This window comes from Diadema setosum, chromosome 14, assembly GCF_964275005.1.
Source record: "Diadema setosum chromosome 14, eeDiaSeto1, whole genome shotgun sequence".
Classification (NCBI taxonomy): Eukaryota; Metazoa; Echinodermata; class Echinoidea; order Diadematoida; family Diadematidae; genus Diadema; species Diadema setosum.
In genome coordinates, this window is record NC_092698.1 from 7,437,151 (window position 1) to 7,461,124 (window position 23,974).

The 23,974-nt window shown below is 37.9% G+C and overlaps 1 protein-coding gene across 1 annotated transcript in view; it reads right to left on the minus strand.

The window, feature by feature from the left end:
• Window positions 1-598: 598 nt before the first annotated feature.
• LOC140237853 (alkyldihydroxyacetonephosphate synthase, peroxisomal-like) overlaps window positions 599-23,974 on the minus strand; it is a 28,597-nt gene continuing 5,221 nt past the window's right edge. The window contains 19 exon segments of the mRNA XM_072317784.1: window positions 599-815; window positions 1,192-1,249; window positions 1,868-1,967; window positions 2,392-2,481; window positions 3,872-3,933; window positions 5,157-5,226; window positions 6,402-6,451; window positions 7,328-7,390; window positions 8,833-8,961; window positions 9,539-9,666; window positions 10,487-10,541; window positions 11,707-11,760; window positions 12,407-12,532; window positions 13,420-13,500; window positions 16,207-16,286; window positions 17,187-17,258; window positions 19,015-19,089; window positions 22,123-22,243; window positions 23,436-23,523. Coding sequence (XP_072173885.1) covers window positions 694-815; window positions 1,192-1,249; window positions 1,868-1,967; window positions 2,392-2,481; window positions 3,872-3,933; window positions 5,157-5,226; window positions 6,402-6,451; window positions 7,328-7,390; window positions 8,833-8,961; window positions 9,539-9,666; window positions 10,487-10,541; window positions 11,707-11,760; window positions 12,407-12,532; window positions 13,420-13,500; window positions 16,207-16,286; window positions 17,187-17,258; window positions 19,015-19,089; window positions 22,123-22,243; window positions 23,436-23,523 — 1,624 coding nt within the window. The 3' untranslated portion in view covers window positions 599-693.

Below are 23,974 nucleotides of genomic sequence, written 5' to 3' on the forward strand. Positions count from 1 at the left end.
GGAGGGGCGGAAGGGGTAAGGGTAAAGGGAAGGGGGAAAGGGAAATGGGAAGAGGAAGAGGAGGAGGAGGAGGAGGAGGAGAGGAATGGAGATAAGAGAGGGGTATGGAGAGGAATGGAGGAGACTGAGAGGGAAGGGGATGGGAAGAGACAGGGAGGGGCGGAAGGGGTTAGGGTAAAGGGAAGGGGGAAAGGGAAATGGGAAGAGGAAGAGGAGGAGGAGGAGGAGGAGGAGAGGAATGAAGATAAGAGAGGGGTATGGAGAGGAATGGAGGAGACTGAGAGGGAAGGGGGTGGGAAGAGACAGGGAGGGGCGGAAGGGGTAAGGGTAAAGGAAAGAAGAAGGGGAAGAGGGAAAGGGGAAGAGGAAGAGGAGGAGGAGGAGGAGGAGAGGAATGGAGGTAAGAGAGGGGTATGGAGAAGAAGGGAGAAGAGTGAAAGGGGGTGGGAAGTGGTGGGGAGGGGCAGAAGGGATAAGGGTAAAGGGAAGAAGAAGGGGAAGAGGGAAAGGGGAAAAGGGGAAGGGGAGAGATGGTGAGATGGAGAGAAGGGGGATGAAGAGAAGAGAGGCATAGATGAAAGACAATAATAGGAGGAGGAGGAGGAGGAGGAGAGGGAGAACCGCCTGGATGTTAGCTGGGACATTGCGCCACTAATCTCATGTTTCTGGGAAGACACCTGCTGTTGGGATGGTCTAGATGAGGTTCTGGTTGCCAAAGATGTTATTCGGATCAAGCTTCTCCTTCACAGCCTTCAGAGCCTGGATCCCGACATCCGAGACAGTCTTCTTCATCCAGGGCTTCCTCAACTTGCCAACTGACAACGGAGAAAGGAAACTACGTCGTAATCCACTGGTAGTCGTACAAGAAGAATGCCTGTACTGTACTAGCATACTGTGCTCTACAGTCATATTGGTAGATCATTTGATCCGTAAATTATGAAATATTTCAATATTACTTACCTTGGCACATGAACGGGGAGGATGAAAGAGAGACATTCTAAATCCACCTTTTGAATCATAGGCTTTATTTACCAAAGCTCAGAAACATCCCTTTTAAAAAGACTGTCAAGTACAGCAAAGACAAGAAGTGTTGTATATTTCTGATGCCCACATGCAAATCTAAACTTTCATGATTTTGGAAACAAAATGAGGAATAATTCAAAGAACAAACGAGCAATCTGCGATACTCACTGCCGTGATGATGTGACAAGCTGCCGCCGTTGGCGATGATCTCGTTTCTTGCTGCATTCTGGTGCAATTTTAGGAAGAAGAAACAAAGGAGTTACGTCAACTGGCAAAAAGCTGGAGTGCTCAATGGTTTTTAACACTCTGATTCATTTTCCCCCATCAAATTGTGGAATTCAGTGCAGTAACGGAAGAGTCATAGAGATGTCCTGCCAATATCCAGGGTGTGGTTCAGAACTCAGAGGCTGATACAACTTCAATCACATCAGTATGTCCGTCACTGTTTGTTTTTGAATAACCCTGTATGCACTTCAGAAAGCAGTATATCAGGCTTGATCAAGGAAAGTGTCGTAAGACAGGTAATACTCCCAAAATCAAAGTAACTGATAGGATAAACATATAAGTGAATGATAAATAACAGTTCCACACATGATAAGTAAAGAATTCCTTCAGATGAAACATCTATTATGGAACTGTTCATGAACTTATTTAAAAGAAGGACTTTCATTTTGCTATTTCAGCCACTTGTCACTGACAACTGACTATTGAAGAATGATGTGAAGATTTTGGTGTTTTTATCACTTTAGGAGCAGTATCCTCTAGACTCAGTATATTTCTAGTTTGCTTGATTTTTAATAATACTGTTGATTGTAAACATAGAGTTGTGAAGCGCATAACTAACCTCAACATGTTCATAGATCTCAAGAGGATTTGGCAGACCCTTGTACATGTATGCAAAGTAAAAGTAGATACAGGCCCCGGCATCATAGGTCTGGGTTACCCTGCGGAATAATGAAGCAGAAACAAGAATGATTGAATATAATCACAGGGAAAAAAAAATTAAAAAGAGGGGGAATGGATCAGGCCCAGATGACATTGACATAAGAGTATGAGAGTTGCTGGCAAAATATATACCCCAACCCTGAACATCATCAATTATAAAGTAATGATCACACTCACTGTAAATAATAGAATATCATATATGTATCTCTCCAAATAATCTCACACTATGGCATCTCATAATTTGAGAATATCTACTAAATGTCTCATTTTGAAAATATGAGATAGGAAAATAAGCAGCGCAATCTTCAAACAAGCATAAGCATTTGATGGTTTTGAGATGCAAAATATTCTTGACAGTCCCCACACTTGGCTTCTACTCTGATCTGCCCACGAAAAGCACAAGACGTCTGTCCGTGAATCTACCTGCTCATGACGATCGGTTCATAAGCCACGCCGACAGCTGCACACTCCTTGATGATTCGTTCCCGCACATTTCTGCAGACGTCCAGTACCCTGTGCGGAAAGATCATTGAAAACATTTGGATCGATACCTAGCCCTTCGTATAAATTGCTGCTAGCAATCTTTACTAGCTGAAAACAACAACAATTCACACACACTTCACATTTCGCACGACCATAACCTAGTGCAAAATAAAAGCATTAAAACATTTTGATTGTTATACGAAACACTATTTATTTTTTTGATTAAGTAGAATTAAAAACATGCAAAATTCATCCATTCATTTACTCACTTGAAAATTTTTATTTTTACAGTATATCTATAGTTTTCTTTTGGCAGATTATCTTTTCCAGGTGTTGGAGGACACACAGGAAAGTGCTTTCTGAAATGGGTGTGCCTTCACACTGAAAGTAAAGCTCTTGGTTTTGGTTTGGACAGTCCTTTTGAGACTGACATTGATTCATGCCTTTAGTGGTAGCAGTAGTCGCAGTAGAAGTAGTAGCAATTGAAGTAGTATTCATTTTAAACAGCTGGATATGCCCAGCATAAGATGTGCCAAGTTGGAACAGCTGTTCTTCCCTGGAGTCCAGTCCTGGCATGCCATAAGCAAATGGACTTGATAATCTCTTTACGCAATCATAAAACTGAGAAAAGCTGTGATGAAGGTGGGGGGGGGGGATGACTGAGGGAGAGTGTTTGTAGAACCCTCATAAAACAGCACAAACAAAGTTCATCAGTGCCAGCATATAGTACGTATGATGAATGGTTTCTAAACAATGCCAGGCACTGTAAAAGTGGACATTTTCGCAAAAGTAATTTTGTGCACTCGGCCAGGCAAGATGACTTTGATGTGTTCGTAACTTTGTGGACATTCATGACATTTCAGTAAGCACTTCAAACAGGTCGCCGCTACCATAGCAGCTAAGGGTTTTGGAAGCACACGCTACAGTGAAAGGAAACTGGTCTGTATTGCGACAGCAAATTCTGTCACGCTACAGGACTAACAAACATGAAAAAAACTACAAATAACATAGCAGTTATACCCTGCAATATACACATCTTGAAATCAAAATGTATACTGATATATATCATATATATCAAATATTGTATATGCCATATATTTAGCGAGTCTAAATTTTCACGAATCTGGACTTCTAGATGATTTCACGCGTGGTTAGATTCACGATCATGGAGCATAGTACTGAACAAACTGAAAAGTATATATGTACGGCACATTCATGCCGGGATCCTTGTCAATATTTTTTTTGTGACTTTATATTCTTGAATAGCATCCGACTCACGAAATTCGTGAAAATAAAAACCTCGCGAATTATTCAGCATATACAATACCAAGCAATTCAACTTGCACGCTTTTATCTTCATGCTGGCTTCATGTCGTGTAAAATGCACAACAATTTTCACTTTTACAGTTGCTGTATTTACCTGTCCCAGGGTACTGTGGTCTCAAATGACTCTGCAATAATGAAATGATCCATGGCAAAATCCTAGTAACAAACAAAGACAAAAATGACAACAGAAGATATTATTCACTGTAAACAATGGACACAATGTTTGTAGCTAGATCTTTATGATGCAAACACACTCTTGTTTTTGTTTTTGTATTATCTTAATTCTCCATCAGGCAGATTGTACATATTCATTACATTTACAATTGAATCATTGTACAATGTATATCCTGCTTGATGATTTGGTCACATTGCCAGTTTGGAAAATTGAGAACATTACACACACAAAAAAAGACCTCTTTCTTCATTATTTACACAAAAAACATTACATTCATCTTTAAAGAAGTGAAGACAATTTCAATGATGAAGAATTGTTATTCCCTTTAGGAGACATTGTGTTCGCTACATGGTAGACACCACCTCTGGAATAATCTTAGTTTATATCCAGCAACTCTCTGTCACTGGACAGAATAAAAGAATATCATCACTTGCCTCAGACCTTACACTTCACTATATGGAAATATTAGAAGTGACAATTATGAAGAAAAACTGTCATAATGACATTGATGAAGATCTAAATGACAATGGTGATGCATGTAATTCAGATCATGAAAGTTTTGATGACACAATAAAAATACTTTTGCAACATCACATGAAACTTGATAATACCATCCATCTATAACAGCAGTGGAGAAAGGATTACAGAGTAACTCTACTAATTTTGAATACTTGCAAACAAACGCTACCAGAAAGGATTCATCACAAAGAACCTTGACCAGAACAAAAAACATTAAATTTGGTGTTTCTGTCTTAAAATTTTTGTAGCTCTTTCATTTGCTAAGGTCAAAATAGCCTGGAACATCCAAGCAGCTATAGGGCAAGCAGTTAGTAGTAGGGCATAAGCACAACACAAACTTGTTGCTGGACAAAAATTAATTCTTATACCCTTATGTCATCTGACCATTGACATACATACTGTATACGCCGAATATTTCGCGAGGTTTTTATTTTCACGAATTTCGCGAGTCAGGTGCTATTCGCGAAATTGAAGACACGCGAAAATATTGACTCTGATCCCGATCTGGATGTGATGTAAACATGTACATTAAATTCCGTTCGGTACAGAACTCCACGATCACGAATTTAACCACTCGCGAAATCGTCGGGAATTTCCGATTTGCGAAAATTTAGACTCGCGAAATGTATGGCGTATACAGCACATAGTGAGGAATGTCAGAGTATACTCAAGAAAATATACTTACTCTGATGTAGGCGATGGCGTACGTCATCATGTAACCCCTCTGACCATTGTCTTCCCCGCTTGCCAAGCCCCTGATGGAGTGATGAGAGACAACAATCAGAGAGATGAAGTCAAATGATAACAGAGACTCCAACTCTCCCGTTTTCGACGGGAGATCTCCCGCCGAAAATCCATTTTTGCAAAATCTCCCGTTCTCCCGCTTGAGATTCAATTTCTCCCGCCCTGGCTCTTTGTCTCCCGTTGGAAAGGATTTCTCACTTATTTCTATCGTATGTTGAAAAAATAAGCCTTAGATAGCACCAGAGAGCATCTAGAACCCTGGGAATTTCGCGCTTCGCACACATCAACTTGGAATCTCCCGTTTGTTAGGGGTTTCAGGCGGGAGAATCTCCAGATGAGAAGGTGCTTTGGGTTGGAGTCTCTGTGATAATGGTGTATGCCAAAGAAATTGAGGATCCAAAGCTGATGGCTGTTAAATTACTACGTCGAGATCCTCGTACAGAAAAAATACGAAACAATTTCTATATACAGATAAGATTGGCATGAAACTAGTAAATCACGAACATTTATCTGTCTCTTGATTTTATGCATTTGTCACGTCAGATTTTGATGGCATCTTTTTGTCTTTCCCAACAATTTTTGGTCAGGTAAACCTCCTCTTCAGAAAATCGCAGTCTCTACAGTCTTATCAAATTGTACAACAGCATGTAATATCATTACTGTTTGTTTATTTTTTTTCTCAAATAAATCTTCCAACAATATGATAAAATTTACACGTCTCGTTCTTTTAACCTTAGACAGCACAGAAACATACAAAGAAAACAAACTATGCAAATACAGTATCATAGCAACAATGATCAATATCATTGTTTCATAGCAATGATAATTATCATAATCACAATCAGCAGCAGCATCAGCAGTAGCAGCAGAATTATCATTATTATTGATTTTTTTTATTTATCATTATTTTTTATTTTTTTATTCATTATTATTGATTTTTAATTTATCATTATTATTGATTTTTAATTTATCATTATTATTGATTTTTTTATTTATCATTATTATTGATTTTTTATTTATCATTATTATTGATTTTTTTAATCTATCATGATGATGTATCATTCTGTCATCATCGGCAGCATAACAAAAGTTTGAGAAAGTGGGGTGAAATGAAATAAAATACAGCTTTTTACTAAACACCTGTCACCAACAGTCACCTTCCACTCGCCACCTTTCCAGAACTCACCCAAAGTTTGCTGCGATGGCGTAGACCCTCTTCTCTTGGGCTGCAACTTCCTGTAGATAATGCAAACCAATGACAACTAGCTAGACACCTAGATGTGGAACTTGTCACTACATACAAGACTGCATGGGTTAAAAGGGACACGATAAAATAATAAAGATGTTTGAATATGCATCTATCATAAAAAAATTACATTTTCCTTCCAAAATTTCCCTTAGGACAGCTGGTACTCTTCTGTACCTTCCAAAGCTATTTCATTAGGACTATTGATAAACTGCCACCCCCCCCAAAAAAAAAATGCTATAAAACAAAACAAAACAGCGTGACATTACTGTAAGTAATGCCAACCACATTAGGTGTAACAATGCAGTAGTCTCCAATGAAGGCCAGAATGATTAAACAAGGAATCAGGATGTGCTTGGCAGATTCATTTACAATTAATATTGGAACATTAAAGAGCGAATTAGCGGATGTGCCAATTTGTTGAATTACAATCAGTGTTGATAACAAGTACATGACCTCAAGCTTTTTCACTCATCTTTGAAGACAGTGGAACCTGATTTCTTCACACAGAGGCCATCAATGTTTCCAGAAATTGCTATGATGACTGATAACTTTGTAATTCTGTTGTAATTTTTTGTGCATTATTGTCTGTTTTCTGTAATTAGTTTTCAAAATATTTTTTTTTCTTCTTTGAGGGAGGAAAGTAACTTGAAAGTGTTAAACACTTGGCAACAGTGACACTACACATAAAATTCACTCTGCAAAAGAATAATACGTTATAGCATTGTTGACTACAAAGTCAATCTGCTGCATGCTGAGCATTGTTTGGTACTATTGGTTTCCTATATCTTTCTGTTTTGACCAAAACAAATGCTACTGGGTCAGCATAACTTGCCCAAGCCTCTATGCTATGTGAACAAGCTTACCTCCTTTGTGCCTTCAAAGAGCAGGGTAGTAACCACCATGACCTCTGGGTTGAAGCCCTTCAGCTGTAGTATGAACACAAAAACAGAACATACTAAACAAATATCAAATACACTGAGAGGCTCTCGTTGAACTTATGGCTTTCCAGGTAGCAGGAATAACACTGTCTCTTGCCCTGAAGAAAATAGTGCAATTTCTGTCACAAAAAAAAAAAAAAAAATCCATAATTTCATGAGTAGCTCAAGACAAAGCATTATATGCTCATTTTATATCCTCCTACGAATCTTAAAGAAAGGAGTAAAAATTTGTTACGATAAAATTGTTCATGTATCTTGCAGCGTAGATGATCAGTGTACTGCAGTGGACAAGATTTACACAGTGGTCTATAAGGCTGATACTGATAGCACTTTATGTGTGCTATTGATAGTAACATGTGCTATTGATAGTAACATGATGCTATGCAGACCAATCATTAAACAGGGTTTTATTAGTGAGGGATGTAATACCAAATGCACATGAATCATATCATTATCTAGCACTGAGGCGAACACATCAACTGATTTGCTAAACTTCTATACATCTGCCCTGAGTCTGCTTGCATGGCACCATACACAGGTGCACACATTGCTCTCCATGCTGAGTACATGCACTCTCAATGAACAGAAAGCATCAAGAGTGAACTGGCTCACTACCATCGTATCCGGGCAATTACCCCCAGAGGGCAATTACCCCCCGGCTAAATACTGGTTAGTGGTAAGGTTAGAGTTAAGATTAGGGTTAGGGTTGGGTTTAGTGTTAGGAGTTTGGGTTATGGTTAGGATTAGTTTCAGGATTAGGATTAGGATTAGGGACAGGGGAAGGGTCCGGGGTAATTGCCCAGGGGGTAATTGCCCTAGACCCCACTACCATATATATTCACCTTATCACAATGCAAGCTTTATGTATAATCAACAATGAAGTAATGATTGACAAGATTCCACACTACTCTTCTAGCAGTCTTGGGTGTATGTAGGGTGGGGGGATAGTGAAATCACAGTAATTTTTTTGAAATTATGCATGGACACAAAACAAAGATAATAGTATGACAGCAAATATGTCAATGCACTTCCAGGCTGATTTATATGCCTCTCACTGTTTCTTCCTTGGAACTATGAATACAAACATACAACAAAATAAAATAAAAGACAACAATGAATTTCCATTTAATGAATATATCTCTTAATGCATATCTGGCACGATACCTCAGTCAATGAGAGAAAATACAGCCAGCCTTGCTTAAGTCGACCTCAAATAAGTCGAATAATCACCTAATTCGAAGGTCTTTCCAGGTTCTCTTCTCTGTATATTCTATTGATTCTAATTCCTGATAAGTCAAATTTTTTCGAAGTCAAAGCTACTTCTTCAGCCCAAATATATTCAACTTAGGCGAGGTTGACCATATCATTTTTAAATTTGAAGGGAAGTGACACAAGAGTGGACACCGTCCAAGGCATAAAGAGTTATTTACTTTGGTGACATACACCCTCTTCAGACTGTCCACTAGAGATGACCAGATGGATTCCGAGGGTGGCTTCAGGGACATGCCAAAGCGGAACTGGACGTTGTCCATAAGGCGGATGGATGCTGGAGCACATCGCTGTAAGAAATGTCAAAGGACCACATAAGAGAGCATTTTGAACATCTAACATTGCCAGATATGCATATAATACACCTGCTGGATCATAAAGGGACATCGAGGGCAAAACATCTCATATGATGTAGGTGTTTGTAACGATTCTTCATAATTTTAATCTTTCTTTTTGATAATGACATTCTTAGTTTTGTAAAAGGTATCATTTTGTATTTATGTGTAATTTGTAATTTGTAAACGGGAATTATAAGTCTTCAGACTTTTCACCCATCTGTGTATTTTTGATGGCAATAAACCTGATCAATTTCAATTTCAATTTCAATGATGATCATTTTTCTAACACTATTACAATCATTACCGCCATCATTACTGACACTATCAGTATTATCACCGTTCATCATAATTATCATCACCATAATCATCACAACCATCACCATCATCACCATCATCATCATCATCACTATCATCTTCATGACTTTCATTATCATTATCAATAAGCACCTGCCTGTTTTGGGAACCTACCATTCTACATGGTAGTTGATCAGAGTCTGAAACAAGTCAGTTTTCCAGATTGCTAACTTACTTGTCTGGCCACCTCCCTCACAAAGGACACGCCCTGCTCAAAGTTTGGGAAGACGACGGAGCCATACTTTTTGCAGGGTGGAAGCGGGCGGACCCGCAGTGTAACCTCTGTCACTACGCCGAGAGTACCTGAAAGGTGGAACACACAGTAGATGGTACTCCCAACATCTGCCGACTGACCATGAATAGCTCAACAATCTTTAAACATGAGCAGGCATGGTTGCTTCTCAACATAATTTAATAGTTCACCCTAGAGGCATTTAGGGCACTTCTCTGCTGGCCTGTAGTGTATTTGCACACTAGAGGGCTTTGTTGTCACTGATGCACTGCAAGACATAAAGCCCACATTGCATGCATACGTAATAAGTAGAGACAGAATACGGCTGCAAACTCAGTATACTATGGATTTCAAAAAATGGCACTTTCTTTGTTTATTCGTTGAAATGCACTAAGTACAAAAGACATCCATCCACATGTGTGAACTGCATGTCTGCCTGTCTTGTCCACATATGAAGTACGGTCAAAGCTGTCCATAGTGACCACCCAAGGGAGACAAAAAAATGTGGCCTCTATAAACAGGTGGCTGCTATAGACAGGTTCTTTAACATGTTTTTTCTTTTGGAGGAAATTGTTTCTAGTGGCCACTATAGACAGGTGGTTGCTAAGACAAGTTTGACTGTACAATACTTTTGATACAGATAGGGCTCAACTGTTATAAAACTGTGAAACAATGTGCCAATGACAAGTTTGATTATCGTGCTTTACCTATGAAATGTGTGAATGATATAATAGATTAGAATGCTTGCTTCACCATTTTCTGTGATTCTTTTCAATTGACTAATTTTCTTTCAGCTTCTCAGTGAACAAGAGTTGTTCATATTAGAATGATTCAAAATAGGTGTCACAGGTCACTAATGGTTTCATTAAAAGCACAATATGCCCCACCGACCTTCTGATCCAAGGATGAAATGATGTATGTCTGGTCCTGTTGACATACGAGGAACCTTCGCAGAAAAGAAAATAGATTGCACTTTATTCATCATAATAATTCTTATAACAGTGCACTTTCGTCATAACTAACACGGTTATGACAAAATTCTTGTTACAACAAGCTGAAAAAATCAGGTGTCAAAATTACCATCTATGTATCTTTACATGAATTAATCTTTGGTTACAACGAAATTTTAATATAACAAAAGAAAACTGCAGGTCCCGTGGACTTCGTTATAACAAGAGAGCACAGTATAACAAGACAAAAACTAAGCACAATCCATGTGCCATCATTCCTGAGTGACTACTCTGTATTAAAAAAGAGAGAAGATATTTTCAAAATCATTGTAGCTGCACTGTGGAAAGAGAGTAGATAATTCAGGACTCTCCTCTACTTTGCGCATTCATTAAGAGTGACACAAAATCTTACAGAAGTTTAAGAGATAAGGTTTACGGATTTCATATAAAAGTTATTGGATTGCCTAACAGAACTTGCACCCTGTTAAATGAGCCATGCAAATGTACACTGCTAAACATAAATTAATATATGTATACATATGTTTGCATTTTTATAAACATGTCACTGAATGACAGATCTATGAAATATAGCAAGAAAATCATAACTAATGACACACAAGCTTCAGAACTGATTCAACAACTGCACATCACACTGACTTTCAATAAATCTTCCTGATTTGATGATAACTTATATCATGTTTGAAATTACTGGAGTGATTGAATAAGATTGTCAAACAAATTTATCTCATACGTAGAATACAGTGGGTCATGTAGGAGCAGTTTGAAAGCAACTCTATGCTTAACTGTGATGAGACATATTTGTCTTTAAACAAGGGTTTGACTATCAACTTCTTTCTCTCACTGCTGTTGTGGCTGCTTTGCTTGCGATTAAAATGAAATCTTTTGAATCTTCACTACAAAACAACGACATTAATTCCTGGTTGGCCCTTGTGTGTCTACAAGTGTGACTGTCTGGAAATAAGTGGAATCTAATCAGACAAAATACTACAAGCTTATTGAAATTGATCAGTGTATGGTTGACCTCAAAATTTTTGTCATAATATTTGTTCATTTTTTTCCTCAAACCAAATCACAGACTGGATCACTTCTGCTTTAAAAAAAAAAAAAAAAAAAGAGAGAGAAAGAATGAGGAAATTATACCTGACAATTCTTTTCAATGATTCCACTTGGTGTGACCATCCTGATGTGTACAACCTGGAAAAGATCAATTACGTGAAAATCTGTTAACATGGTGCCCTTGCATTGACACTTGAAAGACGCCACAGTGCACTTGGATCAGAAACATACTCACAAAAGTCAACACTAATATTGTCATTACCACAGGTCACTGAACTTTTCAGCTAAATTACTATATACTGTGATACTAACACCAATCCTGGACACAAATCTCATTCTATCCTCTGCAGTGTCACGATCTGTGAAACTGTAACTACTAGTGATAAAAAAATTGATCTCTACCTTCAGGCTGATCATGTGTGTGTGTCTATATATCTGTGTATAAAACGCCCATATTCCCATATCAACACATGCGCAGATACTGTTAATTTTAAATTAGGAATATCATTGATAGAGTAAAACATAGGGGGTAGGTAGGATGGGAGAGGGTGATCCCCTCTGATCATAGGGACTTCTATTTTGCATCAAATCACATGGTAGGGGGACGACATGTCATAAGAAGTGGCTATCATCTGATTTCCCTAAAGACATAAAACAATTTTTGTACTTCAAATCATATTAATGAATGAAACAACCTTGGCAAAATGTATTCTTCTTAAAAAGAAATCATTCTTGGGGGCACATACATACACAAGCACATGTGGAAGAGGTGTGCAAATCTTACCATGTCTTCAATGTTTCCATAGACATTCTTCTTCATACCAGAAGCCCTAGTGGCAACCCAGCCACCCAGGGAGCTGAACTCACAGGAATCAGGCTCGTGGCCCGTGCACAGACCATATTTGGACAGCTGGAAGTAGACATATAAACATATTCTATTCTCCCCATATGCATGAAATATATATCTTACATATAGTACAATCAGTGAACTGAAGTACATTATGAGAGACAAATTTACATTTCACAGAGTAGTAATATCTTTCCTCTGGGATCATTCATCATTAACTAACAATTCCCTGAAGAGTGCATAAATATTATCATTATTCACCATAAAAGTGCTCTATACCATGAAATATACAATTTCCCTTATTGTCAATGAAATCATTTTTCAGATGTAATGCCCATTCTCTTTAACAACAGCCAAATAATAATACGAATTGTGAGATAATTTTTTCCACATCACTCTGGCTGCTTGCTGGACACACTCTCTAGCACTATGTCTTGCAAAGTTAATAGGACCAGTTCTGAATAAATCAAGGACTATCATAGACCTGTTCACTCGACATCAGTATTTGTCTTTAATTTATATTCATAAATCCCCTGCTATTCTGAGCCAGTATTACATAACGTGCAAAGACATGCGTGGATACCAGTTCCATCCACCACACACCGCAGTGGAACATTTCTTTACACAAGCCCTATCGACAATGAAGGGACAAAACCTTTTATAGGTCCTATCCACTGCAGCCAATAATGATTTCTGATTAACATTCATTAAAATCAAACATTTAACTAATTACCAAAATCAAATGGCAATCACAGAATGGTTTCACTGAAGCCACAGAATCTTGTCTCCTTTTCCACTACATTGTAAGCCTACCTGATGGTGATATCTGACAGAAATGTCTTCAGATCAAAACTTCACATTCTCGGTAAATATCTGTCTGTTAACACACTGTAAATGTGCACATTCACCGAGATGTTAATTCTACCAATCTAAAGATAAAGACTGCATACCTTGTCCTCCAGATCCAGGCCAAAGATACCAGCCTCTATGTGAGCAGTCAGATTCTTCTCATCCACCCAGAGGATGCGATTCTGAGGCAGTTATTGGGATAGATAGAGAAGAGAAATGCAATGGCATGCGATGACATGATCTCTTCATCATATTTGCATACTGTATACGCCACATATTTCGCTCTAAAGTTCTTATTTTCCATGACTTTCTGAAGTTGTGTGCTATTTGTGAATTTAACAACGTGCAAAAATAATGACTCTGAACCTGACAAGAATGTGATGCGCATACATACATTTTTTTTTTCTATCCATTGTTGTATTTCACAATCCTGAATTTAACCACTCACAAAAATGTCAGGAAGTCCTGATTTGTAAAACATTAGACTAGCTAAATATATGCCATATACAGTACATGACTTTTGACTAATATGACTTTTTCTCAAAACATGCAAAAGTTTGGAAGAACATAACTTAAAATTTTGATGAAACTTTAACTCTTCCATATGTTTTGACTATACCATGGAAAGAAACTGTACCACAAAGACTTTTAAAGTACTATGACAATTTTTCTGCACAATGTCATTCACAAAAGTATCCGTAATTCTGTAAAGATTTCAACATGGCAGCTACTAATCCTTGATCTTTGGAACTTTGCTGTAAGAGTTTGATCTCTGGCTATCTGTCTATAGTGGATGTACTTTGATCTTTTAATAGCAGATGTGATGAGATAGGAAGGATTAGAACCCATTTCCTCTCTTAACTCTTGTAAAACTTGCCTGTCAAAAAAAAAAAAGAAGAAGAAAGAATGAAAGAAATGCCAGTTAAACATCGGTGGGAGGACAAGCCCTTGCATCTCAAATTCTGGTGAAAATCATTTGTTTGGATTCATTGTCAACTGATCAGTTAAGTGATGACCTGCCCAAATCCTCTTTGTCTTAACCCCTAAAATGAAGATATCGCAGCATGTCAAAGGAGAAAGGCCATCCTATTTGTTAGAGAGCTTTGGCGGCTATGTTTCTTCGCTCCCCTAAACATTTGACAGTTTTTAGATACTTAAGGTTTTGGTGCCCCAACAGCAACATCACAGTATTACGGGTAGACAAAATTCTGACCTGGGGGGCATTTCATGAAGGAACCTGTCGGATAAAATATCTGACAAGTCAATTACATCCGACAAGTTTTGAGAAATTCTTAAGTCTGATTGGCTGATTTCTCTGAACTTGTCGGATATAACTGACTTGTCGGACATTTTATCCGACAAGTTCCTTCATGAAATGCCCCCCTCAAGGTTTTGTCTTTATGTCTTTTTTTATTGACAATGAGATTATTGTTTCTTGGAGCTCTAGGCATGCACTGCAGCCAGGTTTTGATAAATTGGACTTATATCATATTACAGTTGATATACTGATATATATCGTCGCTGGGGCAACAAGACCCCGTATCTACAAAATGTCAAATGTTCAGGAGAGCCAAAAAACATGGCGGCCAAAGCACTATAGTGAATGGGATAGCCTTTCCTTTGACATGCCGTGGTGGCTTCATTTTTGGAGTAAGACAATTGGGATTTGGACAGGACATCACTTAACCCATTATTTGACCATTAATCCAAAAAAGTCATTTTCACCAAATTTGCAGATACAAGGTCTTGTCACCCCAGCGATGATATGGCTATTAAAGACATAACTCACACACTCGAACTCCAGTACAGAAGCGGGTAATAATCTGTAACTGACACATAATCTTTTGGCCATCAGATACTACTATCTTGTTGGCGCTTTGCATCAAAAGGCGATAAGCATAAAAAGAGCACCGCTCTTACCCTGTTGTATTGACTCAGATCACAGTACTATCATTGTGTGGAAGCAAACTTGTAAACATTTCTATCTAAAGGCCAAGGTTAGGTTTCAATAAACTATGGGGTTGACTCCGAGACTGTGGATTGTGCTTATTCTCCCAGCACGTACAGAGTTTGTGACAGTGAGTTCTACAAAATTTTGTAGACACAGTACAATGAGTACAGTTGCTGCCTTTTAATTAGGACTCAGGCACACACATGAGCACCAGTGTAATGAAAAAATCATGGTAACACTTCAAACACAATTGATTTTTTGTGGGAGGAGACTTTGGTTAAGTGGGATACACTTCCTAACGCATCATGTAATCCATCAGCAAGCTGAGATAACCATGACCCAAACTTCTCCCTTCCACTTACAAGTGCCTGCCCTCCAAACCATGAAGAGTAACTGGCAAAATGATGATGCATTTAAATGGAGTGTGCTGTGAACATTGTCTCTACAAAATTCAAAAATAATTCTTGAGGTACAGACCAGAGGTGATTATATATATATATATATATATATATATATATATATATATATATATATATATATATATATATATATATATATATACATATATATATATTTTTGTGTGTGTGTGTGGAAAATTTGAAGGAAATAATATGCTTTTTTAATATGTTGATTAGCATTATATGTATATATCTGAAGTTCACAGCTTTAGATCTGCTGTCAAAACAGACGTATAATTAGAAATGTCTTTGATTAACTGCATTGCACTCTGATCGTGTGAAGTCTCAGTGCGCGGAAGTTAGACGTTTAATTTTACAAGAGAAAAGATTCAAATAGCATTTGCATTCATGATAGCAGCAGGAATGTTGAGGAAGCATTTCAATAAAGAATGTTTTCAGACCATCCAGATCTCATCTAGTGCATTGCAGACATCACAGGGTAAAAAAAAAGTGCAGTCTTTGGGGAGAAGTAATCCTACCATTTGTGATGTGTCTAGAGAGACGATCATCCTGAACTCTTCGATGGGACATTCCACTGCCCTCGTCACATTTGTGCCACCTGGGAAGAGAAGGAATAAAACATTGTGCAGAAACACATTGAAGCAATGCACAAAAGACATCAAAAGTACAACTTTGAAGCACGAATTGAGCATTTGAACAATACACAAACTGCACAAATGTTCTTCAAAAGAGAGGTACAAACTTTAAGCATACAAACACATGCTCCATATATCCCTGGACAACTTGCAACTGGAACCAGTTACTAACCATGGCAGTTTTAATACTGCCTTAAGAGTTGCTGCTTTCCAGGAGGCTGCCTTCACAGTCATAAGAGGATTGCTTCAAATATTGCATTGTATAATAGAAATGCAATGTGTATTTTCTCAAAGGAGGAAAATTGGTAGCTTTTCTCTTTAATAGAGATACAGATATAATACTGTTTTCTCATTGGAAAGCTGTGGTTCTCGGGTACCAAGTCTACCGCTCATAAAATTGTCATATGAGTACCATACAACACTGCCTTGGTGTTAGTCTAAGTTAACTGATTGCACCAGGGTGGGGAAGAGGAATAAGGTCTACAGACCATTTATTGGGTAGGCTTTTTCAGTACCATGGCAACCTAACCCAGTGCACCCAAGATTGGCCTGAATATATTGTATCTTGATTTGCTTGTGAATTTTGACTGTTTGCACTGGAACTGAATAATACTTATAATGATGATGATATCAATATTACAATTAAAAATAGCAATAATGATGATAATAATAACAATAATAATGACAATAATCATCATCAGCAGCATCATAAGAAGAAGAAAAAAGACAATACTGACAATGAAAATAATAGTTATAGTAATAATAAGATAACTGCTGGTGATGATAATTGCTCTAAGAACGATAAAAAGATAAGATAAGAAACAAAATAGGGGCAGAGCACTGCTGTTTGTTAAATGACTCACCTCCAAATGGAATGATACAGACATTGTGCTTGGAACATAGTTCAACGACCTTCACCACTTCATCATGGCTGTCTGTGAAGAGAAAGAGAGGAGGAGAATCAGAGATCATCCAGCGACTGTGGTGCACTGTGCTAACTTTGCATCCTATTCCTCACTGACTCAACTCTACGCCAACAACAAATACTCTTCAAATTCATGAAAATTCTTCCGTCGTGATGTACGCCCATGATTTTTTATCATGGCTACTACTAAAACACTGATCAATTCAGTGCTTATTTACGTCGATGTAGGGCAATTTGTCAATCAGTTGCAATGAAAACATCACGACGGAAGAATTTTCATGAATTTGAATAACAAAGCAGTACCCGCTGCATGCTATAAGGATTAGAACCAACACTTGCTGTCGGGCGAAAGCTCGGTGGTCTAGTGGAGATGACACCTGTCCGGTGATCAGGAGGTCGTAGGTTCGAATCCTGCTCGAGTATGTACGCCCATGATTTTTTATCATGGCTACTACTAAAACACTGATCAATTCAGTGCTTATTTACGTCGACGTAGGGCAATTTGTCAATCAGTTGCAATGAAAACATCACGACGGAAGAATTTTCATGAATTTGAATAACATGGCAGTACCCGCTGCATGCTATAAGGATTAGAACCAACACTTGCTGTCGGGCAAAAGCTCGGTGGTCTAGTGGAGATGATGCCTGTCCGGTGATCAGGAGGTCGTAGGTTCGAATCCTGCTCGAGTATGTACGCCCATGATTTTTTATCATGGCTACTACTAAAACACTGATCAATTCAGTGCTTATTTACGTCGATGTAGGGCAATTTGTCAATCAGTTGCAATGAAAACATCACGACGGAAGAATTTTCATGAATTTGAATAACAAAGCAGTACCCGCTGCATGCTATAAGGATTAGAACCAACACTTGCTGTCGGGCGAAAGCTCGGTGGTCTTGTGGAGATGACGCCTGTCCGGTGATCAGGAGGTTGTAGGTTCGAATCCTGCTCGAGTATGTACGCCCATGATTTTTTATCATGGCTACTACTAAAACACTGATCAATTCAGTGCTTATTTACGTCGATGTAGGGCAATTTGTCAATCAGTTGCAATGAAAACATCACGACGGAAGAATTTTCATGAATTTGAATAACAAAGCAGTACCCGCTGCATGCTATAAGGATTAGAACCAACACTTGCTGTCGGGCGAAAGCTCGGTGGTCTAGTGGAGATGACGCCTGTCCGGTGATCAGGAGGTCGTAGGTTCGAATCCTGCTCGAGTATGTACGCCCATGATTTTTTATCATGGCTACTACTAAAACACTGATCAATTCAGTGCTTATTTACGTCGATGTAGGGCAATTTGTCAATCAGTTGCAACAAATACTCTTATGATTTTTTCAGTGTCCATGCATATGTTTTCGCAGACCACAGGCTTTTACACCTGCTGCAGATTTTTCATGATATCAACTAAGTCAGAAATATTTAATGCTATCTCCATATTCAGCTCATATTTGACTAGATTAGTTGCTTAAATCTCATTGCCAAGCAATATGCTCCTGGATACTGTAAAACAAGGAATGTTCGCGCCGAAATACGCGAGCGACGAGATTCGCGAAATTAAAATGCACACAAAAGTTCTTGTCTACATTTTATGCATTGATGCAAGTGGCAGTTCGCGAAAATTTCATGCAGCAGAAAAGGCTGTCGGCTCCAATTTGTGAAAATTTTATGCCGCAAATATATCATGTTTTACAGTATACTCTTCCAAAGTGGCATTTTTTTCTTCAGATTATTACCGGACAAACAGAAACTGACTGTACCTGGCCATATGACGATATCTGGGATGCGTTCAAAGTTGCCTTCCCTCAGTGTGAACACATCATGAAGGGTATGACCTGAAAAGTAAGAGAACTCATCACATACCATCAGTGGGTATACACTTATGACTTCACAAAAACCTGTTTAAATATTGGCTTCAAAGTATTACGATGTTTTCACAAGTCAGCATTGCATAATACATGTATATACCACATGCTTTTTTTTTTTTTTGGTTTGATGTAACTACTAAAATTCTGTTCATTGTTTTTACTGTGTCTATCAAAGTCAACTTTAGCGAGGAGTGACACAGTACTTAACGGGGGCAGACTGGCTCTGATAGACAACCGAGTTTGACTGCTTAAAGCACCAACTGATCCCGTTACAACACAACATGACCCGTCTGATCTCTTAGACAAATACATTCTGTGATCTAACACTCCCCTGTTTGGATTGGCTCAATGCTTTGTGATGCATCAAATTTCTTCTCATCCTGTTATAGTCAAGATTTGACTGAAACACATTGTATATAACCTTAATTTTTGTATTTGGTTGATGGCTAAAATTCAACCAAGCCAAAATGAACAAAACAATGACCTCTCAGAATATCAACGTCTCCGTGAAAGTGAATGACACTGACACTACACACATCACTGGTATCATGAATGTCAAATTTCACTTGCAAAGATTGGAATATGAGAAGAAAAAAATTGTGTGAATGAGTATGTTTTGTAAAAGCTCAGGGAGTCTACCAGGTTAAATGTGGTATTTAATTCTAGCCTATATTAAATGGATGATCAAATCAAAAGGGCCTTAAAGGTTAGACCCCCAAACACAACATTGTTTGTTTGCTTGCTGTTCTTTTTTTTTCCTCTCTCTTTTTTTTTTGGGGGGGGGGGGGAGGGGGGGGGGAGAAGGGGGAGGTAGCCCTTGCACAAATGCATTTTCTTCATTAAAACTTGTGTTAGGTTCATAAGAAAAACAATGTTTGTCACATACAGAGCCATGTGGACAAAGCTCCAACCCCAATATTCAACAGTACATACTGAAAAAATGTGAATGGAGGGGTAGTTTCTCGCGATGTGGGAATACATGGAAAATTGAATTAAAGTAGAGAGGTGGATTGTAGGGTATTATTGGGGACATGCCTGACTATGTTGTAACAATAAATCCTTGTACAAACACGAGCAACTGGATGGAGCAAAGGCCACAGCCAAGCTGGAACTGTACTGATCACACTATTTCCACAGATTGTGATATTGTCAATTGTTTCATAAGCTGCATTCTCACCTTAAGAAGTGTGGAGGATTTTCTTTGCCATCATTCACACACACACACACAAATCACACGGCTGCACCCAAGGTGCTTTGAATATCTAGACTGCACATGCCTGAACAATGAATGTAGAATGACCCTGGGTACCCATGTGTGCAGACCTGCTGAGGCCAGTTGCATCTTCGGATTAAAAAAAATATATCATATCAAGCCAGACCAATTTTTGCATCCTGATGGGTACTGTGAGTTTTAATGATTCTTTTGTGTTTCATTGCTCAAACACAAAAACTATAAGTATTCACATCGTGTCGCTAAATATGATTTTCAGGACCATCAGTTTTGTGAGTGTGTGCGAACAGGCCTGTAGTCCGAAGGGTCTCAATGCCTCAAACTTTGTCTCGAGATAATATCTTTCTTGTAATCATCTGATAACATGGGTCTTTAAAGCTAAACTCTGATATATGCATCCAGTGATTTGGGCCAGTGCTTTTGTTTTATCAATCCCAACTTCATGTGCATTTCCATGCCATTTTTATGACACAAAATACATCATACAAATGGTGAAATGTTACTAAAATCATATGTGAGGGAAAGTTATGGGATTCATCAAAGTTTCAAACGATTTAGTGAATTAATGACATGGGGTGTAATCAAACATACACATTGAATGAGCTGGTGATGTAAATCACTCCACACGATTCTCCAAAACCTGATAATTAGCCCATTATTTGTGAACAAACTGATGAGTGAGTTTTGATATCAATATCGGTGTTTTGTGAAAAGTTGGGCAATTCTTAAATAACCTAACTCTCACATTGTATTTCTGCTTTGAATGAAACTTTCCATTCTATTTGTTTGATTTCACTCTGTTATTACAGCCATCTGGAGCACTGAGGAGAATTTTACTTTCACTAAACTGTAAGAAAGTACTGCATCACTGAGCAATGTATCAGCATAATATTCTATTTCAAATATGATTTGATATTTTAGGTTGTCATTGTGTGATGATGACTAATGATAGATGATTCTTGATTCCTGACATGCAGGGTACTGTCATCTTTAGGTGTGAGTTTTCTTCAATTTTGTCTCCCTCTACAAATAAAATTTGTAAGATCACAACTGCTAAGCTATGATTGTATTTAACAAACATGACGGGAAAAAGCAACCAAGGAACTCGAACCTGTCATCTACTGCTTTCTGAGCAGCAATACTACCACCAGGCTATCCCTGGTCTTGTATAGGGAGACAAACTGAAGAAAACTCATACCTCAACCTTCATCCCTCTGCTTAATAATCTCTTGCTTTCATTGCTGCCATCTTGTGAGCGCTTTCAATGTTATCATGTTTGTTAAGGAGTTCATTTACTGTTGTATTCCATGCATTTAGCATTCAGTAAAGTTTTATTCAATTAGAGTGATTATGTTTGTACCACACAAAAAAAAGGAAAGTAATGACACGATAGCTTTGAAACCTAGAAATTGTCCTAGTGTTTTTTATATTGGTTAAAGTAAAAGAATATTGGTAAAAAGTAAAAGTAAAGTCAAAGTGTCATTAAAATTGAACACATACGTGTAAGGAAGTTATAGAATTTTGAAGCTCAACATTCATTGGCATTCAGGATATATCATTATATTCTCATTTGTGCTGCAACAACAATGTGGCAGTGATGTGATAGCTTTGTACAGCACTCATATATTTTGTACACTAGTATACAGATTTTATATCATCATGATTATGGGTAAAGTATTACAGCAGCTCTTTCTTATGCCCCTCTAAGTTTATCAAGTGATCTGTGTCAATGACAAGAACTTGCAGACAATGGAAAGAGCAACACCCACCATGAGCTCTGAAGAGTCTGTCGTGAGGATCGAAAGTGCAGGAGATACTGGTCTTCTTGAGGTCCTGTACGAAACCCTCGTTGATGACCGGCTTTGGGATCTTCTCCGCTGGAATGTCCGGCTATTGTGAGAATGATAATAATCACTGAATAGATACAAAACACAACAGCATATACTGTACCATAATCAGAGCATTGCCTTCCTTGAGTGGGATATGACAAAGTGGCCAACAAATATTGGGGTATTTCAGGAATATATGGTCCTGGTAACATGACAAGATGCAATCTATAAAAGCATTTTGGTTTTAGAGTGTCAAGACAATTTGAACTTTGATCTCCTCCTTTAAAGGTAAAACATAATTATCGTATGTCTGCAGAAACTGTCAATTTTCACTCCAGAATGGACACATATGCATAAGAAATGTGTGAATCATGCTATGTAACGCAATTTCAGTTGAGTATTGATGAAAATTCAAAATATTAGCCAAAAAGGCGCACCGATACTGTGAAACATGATATATTCGCAGCATGAATTTTTCGTGAATTGGAGCCGACGGCCTTTTTTGCGGCATGAAATTTTCGCGAACTGCCACTGACATTCAATGCATATAGTGTAGACGAGAACTTTTGCGTGCATTTTAATTTCGCGAATCTTGGCGCTCGCGAAATTTGCAAAATTAAAATGCACGCGAAAATTCCTCGTTTTACAGTAGTTTTGCTATCTCTGATCATGGTTGCTATGTAATGTTTTTTAATCGATTACAAATCGGGGCAAACCAGTATCCATTGACCTCCCACACGAGAGTGAATCGCATGCAGTTGTTGAGAAATACTACCCCTGGGGCATGATCAATCAAGTATCCTACCTGGCTCATTCATTCAGGGATAAAAATTGTGTACTATGATCTAAACTATTTTACACTTTTGATCTCAAAATACTCCCAAACAACTCATTATCCTGGCAAATTGTGTCAGCCAGATAAGTTTCTCGGTGGACCCTTTTGATATATATTGCAAGCATATTCAATACTGAGTCACCACTGTTGCAGTAGAGAAATATTGTGATAATGATGCTGATGTGAACACATCTGGAGATATTTAGTACAAATATACTCCCATCCATGAATTCATGAACAAGCAAAATTCCTTGAACTTGGCCTTGCACAAGAATCCATTGTGCAAAGAATTTCACTTTTAAAGTAATAAGACAGAAACATAGATAGCAAAAGATAGATGATAGCTTGATAAAATTTCTTAAATTAACTTGGTTTTAAAAAAAAAAGAATTAAAAAATGTCTAATTCTATCAACTTACCTGAGGCATACAACTTGACTGTAAGTTCACACCTTGGATTGTTTCCAACCATGAGTTGAAAAATGGTAATGCTCCTTTGAGATGATACCTAATATTGAAGCAAGGCAAGGGAAATAAAATAAACCTTAGATGAATTAAAATGGTTCGTGTCTACGATTGTAAGAATGTGCAGTCATAATACAATTAACTCTGCAAATATGCAGCTTTTATTCTGAAATAGCTTTGAAAAAAAATTATTAAGTGGAATATGAATATGTCTATATTATTGCAACAATGTCATTTCTTAAAAGGGGAGAGAGGGTTTTTTAAAAATCAGAATGTAGTCTTGAAGGCAATTGATTAAAGGAAAAACACTCACTTATTTTTATAACACTTACATTACTTACTTGCAGTGTAGCAAACTTATCAGCATTTTAAATACTTAAAAAAAGAAGAAGACATATTACAGCAAATAACACTGTCAACACTTTGAGGATTGAACCAGGTCATGAAACTCTAATTGACAGGATTGGAACACTATGTAACTCTTGTGTTTACAT